General features: G+C 49.8%; 1 protein-coding gene across 1 annotated transcript; it reads left to right on the top strand.

Moving 5' to 3' along the window:
- Positions 1–75: 75 nt before the first annotated feature.
- Positions 76–1,115, top strand: PtA15_13A8 (uncharacterized protein; the record flags this gene model as incomplete). The annotated part of the gene is made up of 2 exons (XM_053162770.1): positions 76–507; positions 612–1,115. The coding sequence occupies 2 exons, from the start codon at positions 76–78 to the stop codon at positions 1,113–1,115; spliced, it is 936 nt and encodes a 311-aa protein (XP_053026165.1).
- Between the last annotated feature and the right edge of the window lie 11,958 nt (positions 1,116–13,073).

The following is a 13,073-nucleotide window of genomic DNA, read 5'->3' as shown; positions in this document are numbered from 1 at the left end:
AAACCTTTTTCCTTTCGGCAGACCGGAGTTCTCCCCGGCGGCCGGCATGCCCAGCTTCTTTTACCACGGGTGGAGATGAGAACCATCAGGAACGGTCTACCAAGCCTGCGACGACTACCACCACCAACTCATCCAAACAAATACGAGATCCGATCGATCAGCAGTCATCTCTGCCAATTAGACCCAACACCAAGACCACCGATCATCTGGACGTACCTCAAAGATTTCGTCAGGTATCAGGATGGACTCGAGTTTCAGAACTCACTCGTTCGGCACAAGATCGATAATCCATCTGCACCAGATTGGCTGATTCTCCTCCAGCACCATCCGGTCTATACCACCGGCAGGAGACAACAATCTGACAATCAACTCGAGCTGGAACGGGACAGATTGTCTATCGTCAATCCAACCGCGGATTTCTACCCCACCCTCCGTGGTGGACAAACCACTTTCCATGGACCAGGACAACTAGTTGCTTACCCTATCCTGAATCTAAGCCTGATGGATGTTGAGTGGAATGGCTATCACCCCTGATTTAATGTGTACCATTGATAAACACCACATATAGATTACGATTATTTACACGTGACTTTTTGTTTTGTTTTGTTCAGTTGAATACGAGGATGTACGTGGACTTTTTGATGAATCTGTTAAGATCAATCCTGGTCCATCCGACCTTGCCACGACCAATCATAAGTCTAGATCCATCCGAAAATCCAGACTTGCCAGTTGGAATCTTCATCGGCACTCAATGGTGTAAGATTGCCAGCGTTGGCATCCAAGTTCGACGAAGGATCACGAGTCACGGGTTTGCATTGAATATCGAACAAGAGTGCGAACGTGGATTCAAAGACATCGTAGCCTGTGGTCTCCAAAGCACTAAGCTAACCAGCATCCAATCCGTCCTCGCTCGGTCATCTAGCCAAACTCTGATCAACGTTACCGATCTCGTCAAACCGACTGTTGATCTATTTGGGAAGCTGAGTGGGAAAGTGATGAAAGAGATGAACCAAGACTGTCGAGAGTTAGATCCAATCGGATACCAACTAGTCGACAAATTTATCCATTCTCAGAAAAAATCACCCAACACCAAGCTCATGAGCACACATAAGTAGACTTGTATCCGATCTCCTCTGTCCCCCACGTCTAGGAAAAAAGGCCTTTCACATCATTTAGGCCCCGTTTGGCAGCAGTGATGTTATGTAATAACCACTGCTTTTCTATAACCGGGCCTCACCGAGGCCCATATTGTATCACTCGCATGTTTGGCAGATTTGAGGAGTTATGAGGGTCATCACGAGTTTCCTCATCACTCCTCATCATCCCCGCCATTTCCGATATAGTACCCCTGGGGGTGTATTTGGGGTGATATCGGCACCCTTACATGACACACCCCCAACTCCACCTCTGTTACTCACCTCGATGGCTGGTACAGACTTTGTACCGGTCACCGAGCGGAGTACACACTCCAATCAATGGAAACGGTCATCGAGATTGATGACCGATCCAACACAATCGGCCATCAATGACCATCGGTCATTGAAGGGACTATGTACTCTCCTCAATGACCATCGGTCATCAAAGGGACTGTGTACATATTCTCCTCGATGACCATTGGTCATCCAAGGGACCATGTATTCCCATTGATGACCGATGGTCATCAATGGGACTATGTGTTCCCCAAAAGGGACTCTGTATTCCCTTTGATGACTGTGTACCAGCCATCGTCGAGAGGAGTTAAACACTCGATTGGCCTTGCCGGTATGTACGCTTGATGGCCGGTATTTACCGGCCATGGAGCTTGTTATGTAGGCAAGCTGTATGACGCGAGTGGCAGCCAAACACTCGTGTTATGTTGAAAGATATGAAATTCAAGAGTGATGTGCATCACATTAGGTAAGTGCACAACATCACATAACATGATTGCTGCCAAACGGGGCCTTAGTTATTCCCAATATTCCCCACCTTGTACTCAAAGCTCTCCATTTCAAACACAACAGATATACGATTCAAAGCCATCAAAGGTGTGAGGCAGTCCCCGGCAACCTAACTCTGGTAGGGTGAAACTTTTCTTTCACTTTACCACAACTCAAAACTCATTCCCAAGTTGTGCTTGTCTTTGTTATAGAAAACACATGATTTACTCTAGAAATATAGATTTTGGCACAACCATTTGGCCGGTCTACATGTAATGTACCCACACCCTTTTGACAGCTGGGTTGCTTTCCAGCATACCAAGGCCGGGACACACCACTGTGTGTCCATCCAGCCGTGGTGTGGCTGGTGTGGTTTTGGACGTCCCGGTCTGAGCGGAAGTAGCTTGGTCCGGTTCATGAGGATCTAGCAAGACAAATACTTGTTGAGAGTACAATCGGGATTAAAAGAAAACTAAATAGGTGTATACCTTATTCCGCGCAAATCTTCATTGTTATACTCGACTTGAGTAAACTAGAAGGGTTTTGCTTTTGATTTATTCATATCAAAGAAATGGTGTAAAGGGCAGGCCCGCAGCACGCGGTGTCACCATTGGATCATGAGACCCAATGTCATCAACTTGAGCTATGTAGCCACTGTGAGTCCCGCGACCCAATGTCTTCAACTTGAGCTAGCCACTGAGTCCCGCGACCCAATAAACTTTACCAGCTGCAGCCGTGCTCGGGGTCTTACCAGACCACTTGAGCACAAATAACTACACATATTTACATTCAAAATCTGGACACCCGCACCCGCCCAGGCAGGTACCCCCGGGTGTGGAGTTATTTTTGCAGCTAAGTAGAGATGATGATTGGTATACCCGGGTTCTTGTTTCGCGTGTGGTTGGGTGCTGTTGGGTGCCATTCTGGGTCAATCTGAAGTGGTAAGTACGATCGGATGTGAATGATGAGATTGGGTAGACATACAGCCAGGCAGCCTCACTGGGTCCCGGCACTCAATCAGCCTCACTGGGTCCCGCGACTCTAACAGCCTCACTGGGTCCCGGGACTCAATCATTAGCTTAACTAAGCCTCTCAAACGGAGGGTCCGGGGGACCCCGCGGAGGGCTCTCCGTCGGCGGGACCGCTTTGCGGCCAGCCACAGCAAGCCTCCCACCAGGGGGGACTTGTGAGTTGTGTCAAGTTAGATCATACTGCGTCCCCTAGTAGCCCCCCCCCCCCCCCCGGAGGATATTAGGGGGCCAGTCTCTAATGCACCCCATGGCTTCAGGGGTGTATTTTGCTTGCCTTTCTGCTCATTTATTTTTCCCAAAGTCTGGTTTAAGGTTATTGCTTGCTACATATCTATGAAATTCCAAACACTGTTGTGATCATTCTTTTTTTTTTTTTTTGGTTTTTGAGATGTTTTCACACTTCTTTAAGCTTTTTGAAACCACTGCAAAATCAAGATGAAGAGCTTTAAAGGTTTGTCAAAAAACAATGCAAATGGGGCAGTCAAGATTTGCCCATTGATCACTTGGACTTCCAGGCAAAGGCACTGACAGTGAGAAAATGAGTTTTGTGATTTCTTCCTTTCTTAATCTCCAAAACCAATGTTGCTTGATTGTGAGGATCCTTGGATTGGACATGTGTAGGATTTGATTGAGTGGAAACTGTACTCAATTGGATTAAGGAACAGCAATTACAGAGGTAGAAACTTGATTTTGATTGATTTTGAAGTGCCTAGTGATTCTTTGACATCCTCAAAGCAGTTGCCTTGCCTTGGTGGATCAGTGCATTGTCAATGATGATTATTGATCTATGAGGCAACAAGGCACCAAGGGCTACCAAGTAACAAGCAAAACTTATAATGTATTCCAGTGGACAAGGGTTGACACAAAAAAAGAGAAAAAAAGGAACATCTCACCTTGAAACAAAATCCTCACCAGGTATATTGAATATTGATGCAGCATGCTCATACGTAGGGCCCCAGAAAGATTAGCCTGGACGTAATCATGTGAATCCCACCAAACCCAAGAATGTGAAACAGTATAGAAGAGAGTGTTTCATCAAGACCCCTTCAACAACACATGCACCTGAGAATACCTGTACAGCACATAACTTCTAACGGCCATGCGTGTTGTATCTACATGTCTCATATTCTTGTGAGGTGGCCTAAAGCAGCTTCTACAGGCCTTTAAAGGTTGATCCATCCTTTCCAATCTTTGTATGTACAGCGGGCTTATGTTTTTTTTTTTTTTTTTTTTTTTTTTTTTTTTTAAGTGCAGATTTGGTTTGACATTGCGCACTATGCATATTCATCTGGTTGACAAGGAACTGTCGGGGGTTACAACAGTATATATGTAAATAGAAAGGAGAAAAATATCTGAGTTTCTGTGGAGTGTTTTGCTATTATTATTATGGAAATGTTTGTTATTGAGAAATGAGAAAAAGGGAAAGGGGAGAAAGAAAAAGGAAGGGGGGGAAGAGATCCAGAGGGTCGGTGCGGTTGTAGTCTTGTGGAGATCATTGATGAGTTCCCTCGGCGTCCTCCATCCTGCGGAACTGGGGTAGCCTGGCCGAGATTCGGAGGAAAGCTTCTGTAGCCTTAAATGCCCTCGCGTCGTGAAGGAGGGTTCTGGTCGAAAGTTCCTTGACCCGCTCCGTATAGAGAAGTCTTCTTGCTGTGGCCCGTGCCTCGCAGAACCTAGAACATGAAACAAGATAATGCTCAACTGATTCTACAACCCCACACGTCGAGCATATCGGGTATGGAGCCTTCTTGCATTTGAACTGGAAAAAGTTTAGTGGGACGTGACCTGATCGTAATTGGTGTAAAGCAGCCTGAAACGCGAAGGCCATGCGTGGTGACCCCCGCCATATCTTCTCTTTTCGGATCAGCGACGATCGCTCCGCTGTCACGCTGCTCTTGATGGTTTTGTCGAGAAAGACGGGGTTTCGGGCCACCGCCGCCTTTCTGTCCGCCATCTCGTTCCCTTCAATCCCTACGTGACCCGGGCACCACCGGATCATCACCTGCGTCGAAGAGGGAATGGTGTCAGCAATCTCCTGAATCTGGGAAGCAATGTATTGGCCCGGTTTGGGGGCCCTAGGATACTTTAGCCTTTCTATCGCGGCTTGACTGTCCGTTAATATGATAATCCTAGCGCCTGAGAGCGGGAGTCGTGTCGAGAGGCCCAGCTCCAGTCCAAGCCTGATGCCCACCAACTCGCACTCGAAGTTGGAAGCAGTGCACTGTGGACCCAAGAAAGCGAGCTTGTATGACAATCCATCTCCTGTCACCGCTGCCGCCCCCAAACCTTCCTCCGGGTGGGCTGATCCATCTGTAAAGACAACCAAATCAGATTCTGAGTCCAGTGAGTTGAGCAGAGAGGAAACCATTCTTTTAGCCTCTTGCTTGTTGACCCTGTCGATCACTAGTTCCAAATTTCTTCCCAGTCTCCAAGGGGGATGGGTTTCAAGGAAGAAGCTGATTTCCTCGAGATTCTTCGTCGCCAAAGGCGCCAAAGCATCGCGTGTGATGACCGCATGCACCGGACTGGGGAAAGCCCTAGCCTGCCACGCCAGTTCCGTTCTGATCTGTTGCTCGATAGCCGAAGGCCTGTGCGCACATCTGGTCAGCTTCGAGAGGAAGAAGTTATTAATCCTATTCGTGGCCGTTTGCACGATGCTCCTAAAAGGCCGGTACTTATCGAGATATTTGATCGGCGTGGATTTCAACGCCCCCAAAGCAAACCGGGCCGCCGAGTGCTCGATCAGTCCAAGTAGTGCCGTCACCTTCTTCTTGTTGCAGGAGGTGAACCAGACTTGTACCCCGTAGAGAGCCCTGGGGACAAGCACAGCCGAGATCAGAAGCCCTCGCTCCTGTTCTCTCACCCCCCAGGACGAACTGCCTATTTTCAGAAGTTGCCCCATCGTGTCGTCAGCTTTCTTTTTCACTTGCGCTAGCTGCCTACCGAAAGTCAATTTCTCATCTAGCCAGAGGCCTAGCCATTTGACGTCCCGCTGGGGCTCCAAGACTTGACCATCAAAAACAAAAGGCAACTTAGCTGATCTAGCATGGGTAAAAGCCACGTATTGCGCCTTCCGGCTGTCGAAGATCGCCCCATGACTTCTGCCCCAACGAAGTGACGCCTCCGCTAGCTTCGTGAGACCCGTCTTGGCCACCTCGGCAGTTTTCCCCGCCGCGAGATGGACCACGTCATCAATGAAGCCTAGAGAGACTTCGTCCCTGTCGAAACCAAAATCCTTGATCAATAAATCGGAATTGTAAAGTATGTATAAGATGACAGATAAGGGAGAACCCTGCGGGAGTCCCTTATCAATTTTAAACTCAGCTGATTCAAAGTCCGCCAATCGCAGCTTAGTGCGGCGACCCTCCAAGAAGCGCGCGATGATCTTCCAAAGGTACGTCGGACATCCTTTCCGCCGAAGAGAGTGTACAAGGCGTCGGGGGTCAACCGATGGGTAGGCCGACTTCACGTCGAGGAAGAGGGCCGAGACCGTTTTCCCTTCCCTCCACTTCCTCTTCACCCACATTGTAAGCGCCATCAGCGCATCGTCACACCCCTTTCCTCGACGGCCTCCGGAGTGCCCGTCGGGAAGAATGGAATTGGTTTCTGCCCAAAAAGTGAGACGGTCAGCAAGGACGGTCTCAAACACCTTACTGACAGTACTGAGGAGGGCGATTGGCCGATAAGCCCCTGGAACAGTGTAATCAGGTTTTCCGAATTTCCGGATGATGACAGTAGTGGCAGTGCGCCACCCGGTGGGGAAGCAATCCTCCCTGATGCATCTGTTAAAGAGGGAAGCAAGGGGGTCAGCTATCTCGGGTGCCAAAATTGTGAGGACTTCATTCGGGATGCGATCCGGGCCTGCGGCCTTTCTTTTTGCCAGTCTGCTAAGTACCCCTGCTACCTCCTTGCCCGTGACGGGGGGGTACACCACAAAAGAGGAGGGCTCTGCCGGGGGAACGTCCGACAGATCACAAGTGCTCTCGACCACCGAAGTGCCGGCAAAGAGGAGTGCCGCCTGCTCCTCCTTGTTCGAGGTGATGTTGCCACTAGGGTCACGCAGCGGGAGAACGCCTCCCCCGCTCCTCGGCTTGGTGAAATGCAAGGCCTGAAACACCGTTGTCGCATCGGTCGAAGCTAAGAAGTCGCGCCAGTGCTGTTGTTTGAGCCGGTTAACCTCCCCGCGGAACCTGTCGTTCCAATAGTTGAAACGGTCAGTATTGGCCTGCGTAGGGGCCATGACTAAGAGGCGCCGGCACTTATTTCTTATCTTAACCAAGGGGCCGAGGATTTCCTTGTCCCACCACTTCTTGATCTTGGCGTGGTTGACTCGCGTTCGTTTTCCCTGAGCCTGCCAGGCGTCGAGTATCCCTGAAGTCAATCTTTCCTCTGTCTCATCAATGCTCAGTTGAGGAGAGAGAGCACTCAGCCGATTGAGCGTGGTCCGAGTCGTCTCCCGCAATCTCTCGCGGTCCAGCTCCGCCGGCCTGGGGGCCGTCACCCGGTAAACCGGTGCCGGTGGGGAGTCCCGTAGCTCCGTGATGAGCTTCTGGTGATCTGAACCGTGGTTGTCCGAGGAGGTCGACGTCCGGAGGATCAACTGGGAGGCGCGGAAGTTCGCCCACGTGAGGTCGATGGTGGTCCTTGATCCCCGACTGGAAACAAATGTGGGGGCATCCTTTTCAGAAGTCAGTCTGAACCCATGCCTTCCGCACATCTGAACTAGAGACTTAGCCTCTTTATGGATGTGCGTGTAGCCCGGTGGATTCCAAGACCGGTGGTGAAGGTTCGAGTCCACTCCAATGACCGATGCCACGCTCCGGTCGTTGGCGGCCTCCAGCCAGCTCCTGATCCGGTCGACTCCCTCGGTAGTGCCTGGTGGGTTATAAGCGTTCAGGACCCGTATCCGGGTCCCCGTCAGCAAGGTCAGCTCTAATGCAATGAAAAACTTACCACTGCCTCCCAGGACCTTAATGTCCTGAGAGGCAATTGATTTCCGAACGTAAGTCACCGTCCGGTGTTTGTTTTTGAGGTCTGTTGGTTGATGTTCCGGGCTACAAAAGGTCCACCAAGCCTCGTGGTCGGGAGGAAAAAGAGTCAGCGGATTCACCCAGGGTTCTTGGATGATAAGAGAAAATACTGAGCTCGGCTCAGTGTTGAGAATACTAAGAGTTGTCGCTCGGCTATTATGGCAGTTCAACTGCACGATAGAAGAGGGCACGAAGTCTTTATTGCTAGGAACTAAAAAAGGAGTATCTACAACTGAGGAACTAGGGACAACAGGGGTTAGTAAAGGGCCTATATTATTCATTGCGGAGGTGATTTTTAGAAAGTAGCCATGCCCGTTTGACCTCACACGCCTTATCAAAAGGCGTGTGGGTTTCCCAAACTCCCTTCCCCTTGCCAGCGTCCTTGCAGATCACACACAGCTTTCCGCCCGAGTTAGCGGCCTCCTGGCAGTCCCGAGTTTCGTGCTTTGCACCGCATCTACCGCACTTCGGGTCCGCCCGGCACCATTTGCCAAAGTGACCCATTTGCAAGCATTTGAAGCATTGCGGCGGCAATTTTTTGAATCGTTCGGCCCTATGAAAGCACCCACTCAAAAATAACCCTCTCTGTTTGACTAACAGGTCAGCGGTTGCAGGATCAGTGAAGGATATAACAATAGTACCGGCCTGTCGAGGGTCCGCCGGGTCCCTGGAGCCTCCCAGCCATCGGATCCTGAAGATTTTTTCTGATCCAAAGTTGTTGTTGTCCGCAGCGATGGCGATCTTGCTCGCTGCCGCGTCGACGTTGAACGTCCGAGGAATTCCGTGGGCCAGGACAGAATATGTGCTAGGCGACGCCTCCAGGTCGGGGTGAACCTGTTTACTCCACTCGTGTTTGTTGCGCATCAGCCATTCTTTGTGTTGGCGGTTCTTCGAGTAAAAGGACACATCACCTGATGGCAGGACCCGGACTGCCTTAACCGTAACCTTCTCGCCTTGGACGGTGGCATTCATCTTGTCGAGGACCTCGTTCGCTTTCCGGACAACGATTTCGGCATCGACTTCCTTCAGTGGTGTGGTACCCGCTCGGGCGTGAATGATCGTCAGGCCCGGTCGAGCCGCTGTCATCTCAGTCTTGGTCGGAGGGGGGGGCGGGGCTTTCGGCTTGGCTGCAGTCGACGCGTAGGATTTGACCGGTGCGGGTTGTTTTCGCGGCAATTGCCCTGCCTCGATGGTTGTGACGCGTCCCGGTAGCTCGCGAAGGTCCGCCATCGCGAGTTTCATCTCCTGCATGGTTTGACGCATTTCGTCCATTGTACGGAGGATAATGCGCTTCTGCTCGGCTTCGCTTTCTAGAAGTTGGAGTAGTAAGGACATGAGCGTCGTGTCCATAACCACTTTCCCATCATGGGTTTGGTTTTCCGGGCGGGCCAGGAGGGATCGGAGAAAAGAAGCCGGCGTGGCCTCGGTCGCTGGAGTCGCGGGGGGCGCTGGTAGACGGGCTTCGAGGAGTCGTCGAGGTTCGGAGGCAGAGGTCATGACGATGTCCGGCGACGCGTCGTTGGCGACATACGCGTCTCGGGAGTTGTGAATCGAGTCCGAGAGGACCTGAACCGATTCAGAGCGGATACCGGGAGGGGGGTCGAGGGGGGGGGGATCGCCAGTGGGCATGGGGAGAGGAAGTTCTGTCAGGGGTGAGGGGTGTATTTGGGATTTGGGGGTGTGAGGGGGGTAGAATTTTAAAAATTCGACGTGGTTGCGGACAGAACTCGCGGGCTTATGTGGCTGAAGCTTTTTCCGTATTTCTGCCATAGGCATGTACATCTTCACTGTACAGACAGTCAAGCCCCACAGGCAAACACTGACCCAACCCTCAGGGTGTAAACGGGTTGGGTCAGGGCAGATTTTAAAATATGCTGCCCGAACCCAACCCAATGTCATACTTTTTTGGGTTGGGTTGGTTCAGGTCTTGGGTCAAGCTGACCTATTAGGTGCCAAAACCCCCCAACTTGACTGTTGGAGGCGCTATAGTCGGGTCGCAGGCTGACCTGATTAGGAAATAGGCTGCCTGGACCCAACCCAACGATTTTACAAGACAGGTTGGGTTGGGTTTGGGTCATGCCATTTTCTTTAAGAACGTGCCCAAACCCAACGGTTCTTGGGTCAGTTTTGGGTCGGCCCAACCCATTTACACCCTGGCCCCCAATCAAAAACTGTTATAGGGTATGTATTCATTCATTCATTATAAACAAAGTGCAGCATAGAGAACAACCTGTGCGGAAAATTTTGAAATATTAAACATGTGTTTGCTTGGCTTTATGTTGATACCCCTCACTCAAGCTCATTAGTATCCTCTCTGTAGCAGGGCTACAATGCAACACAACAGGCAACCACACTAGTGGCATGGCATTTGCCATTGGCTCCAACCCCATTCAGACCATGTGTTAGGAAAGCCAAAGCCCCATACACATCACGTGTGGGAGGCTAGTAGTAGTAGTGTTTCCATTTCCGTCACATACATAAGATACAAATTCTGTACACTCATTCAAAACCTGTATTGTTGAGCCATGTTGGCTAAACAGTTTTTCCATTGTGCTTCAATTTTTTTATCAGCGCTAATAAAAGGGCCTCTCTTGCTCTATTCAAGTTGTTTCCCTCCTTCTCTTCATCCATCTATCTCTAGAAGGAATTTGGACGCAACACTTTACGTGTATTATCATCTCGGCTAGTAGCTACATATTGCTCTGCCCCAGCTCCACAGTCTTTCCCTGTAACCACCCTGTTACAACTCCAGACATAGGATATTCCTCCTCAAGGTGTTTGTCCGCTTCTGTTTCCTCAATTGCTTACCCATCAAGATCATGAGATGCCTTGAGCTGGCCCAAAGACTTCATTTCCTCATGACACGCCTCAAGCAGGCCCAACAGCTTTTTTCCTCATTGACCTTGTCCAAATTGGCTTGTTTTGTCTGCCTGTGCAGCAAATCCGAGTTTGTCCTTGTCTTCTTATTGACTGGTGGATTTTCAATCAGTTGATTAAAAGCCTGTCCAGGCATCCGCCTCATCTGCCTCCACCGTCCAGCTGTCAGAACACTCAAATTATTCACCCCCTGGAACATCTTGGATGGCAAGGTTGGTGTTGTCACAAACACTGTGTTCTCTTCTGATCCGTCGCTTTTGATGTCATACTGTGCATGCTCCGTGGAATACACGTTGGTCATGTACACCTGGCTGAGTGTTGTCCTCCAAGATTTGGACCATTCCTTCATCTTTGGGTCTGTTGTTTTGTCACTCTTATTCTTTATCCTGCCGCTAGAAGAGAGACTTGCACCCGGACTTCTCATCTCCTTAAATAGGTCTGTGCGGAATATATGCGCAATGGTCCCTTGTTTGAAGGACCCCCCCCCCCTCCCAAATGTACATTTCTGTGTACCAATCAATTTTCCGGCGGCCATTTTCTGTGGCCAAAATTAGATCAACAATGAAGGTGTTCAGCTTTTGCCAGGGTTTTGATACTCCTTCTTCAGTCTGCGCCAAAAGTATGTTGGAACCTCTCGATGACATACTCAAGGCAATATGCATCAGTGAATAAAGGTCGCGATAGTTGTACCTTCCACGCTTCCTCAGACACCCAAACCCACCCTGCACCCCAAAGCACAAGAATAGAACTAGATTCCGGATGGAATCCTGCTTAATATACTTCATCTGGCGGTCTCTTCTCGTCGTTCCAGGCTCCTGCACCTCGTCCAGGTGGTTTAACGGCCCCTTAGAATTCGCCATTTGCTCAATCATTTGATGCGGCATGTCATCACACCTTTTCTGTTTTCTGATTGGTGGTGGGTTCTGACTTGTTTGCGTAGCCTTGATAAATCAGAAAGATTCCAAGCAACATTCATTTGGTGGATTTTCAGCACTAGGTTGTTGAGTCCTTTGTAATGAATTTGTCCTTAAGTTGTGGCCAACCGATCCCCGTCCCCGCACTATTAATGACGATTCAAGATATCAGGAAATCATGCGCTGCATCAAATCCTTGTTATGCAGGCTCTCCTGATTTGGTGCTTGCACTGGGTCGCAAAGGTCTAGCTTGCTGGCGGCTTTTTCTTTCCTTTTTTTTGGCTTATCCTGCCAACATATGGGCAGTTTGTGGACCAGCGCTGGACAAGCTTTCCGTCGGATTCCCAACGTCTTGGCCTCACTCGACTTGACAAGCAGCCAGCCCATGACTGAGTATATATTCTATACACTTCCAGATCACTCCTGCCACCTCTCACCTTCTTGCCGAGCATATCTTGTGCAGAGAGATCATACTGTAGACTCCAAAGGAGTTCAACGACGCGAAGAGCCTTTTGGCAATTCCACATGCGAAATATTCGAAAGAATATAAACCCACAAACTGTTGCTTTTGCGATTCCCCATACCCCGCCTTTTACCAATTCTATACTCGATCTTCCCTTCAGCCCGCATAGATATTAAGTTCGGCTATTCGAGTGCTTTGATTTGTTTTTTGTAGGGCTGCAATTAGCTGTGCGGTATTAGCTCTCCGGAAAGCCGAATGCATCTGCAACGAACAGCAGCTGTGTTGGGTGAATGCGGCTCTGCCTGCCTAGTTGTCGTCATAAATGCGGCTCTGCCTGCCTAGTTCTTTGTACATAGTTTTCTGGTTGGTCTTGTTTCCGACGATGATCTTCCTGTTGAGTGATCGCACTATGGACTGGGAATGTGTTTGTTGACCGACCAGTCCCTCTGGAGTGACGATCCTCGTGAATGGTTGAAGATATTTCCTGAGAAGGAAGCACATTTCCCTTTTTCTTTTTCTTGGTCGCCGTGTTCCGATCTCTTGGTTCGGCTTTCGGTTGGCTTGAGCTGGTTGCCGCTTGGTTTTTTTTGCCTGCAGTTCTCGAGAAGACGCGTTTGCCATGACTCTCTTCTCCGCTTTCTTGTTTGTTTTCTTTCTGTGTGTTGACTACATATCCTACTTCGTGTTGACCCTCTTCTGCATATGTATTTAAGTAATGCCGTGGTGGGTTGGTTGAATTAATTGGAAGACGGTGGATTTGAAATGCGCCAGAGACACACACACACTCTCTCTCTACCCCCACCCCCACCCCCAGCCCCACTCCGCCCAGAAACAGCGACAGA

This window comes from Puccinia triticina, chromosome 13A, assembly GCF_026914185.1.
Source record: "Puccinia triticina chromosome 13A, complete sequence".
Taxonomy (NCBI): domain Eukaryota; kingdom Fungi; phylum Basidiomycota; class Pucciniomycetes; order Pucciniales; family Pucciniaceae; genus Puccinia; species Puccinia triticina.
This window is presented reverse-complemented; position numbering and strand designations above follow the sequence as displayed.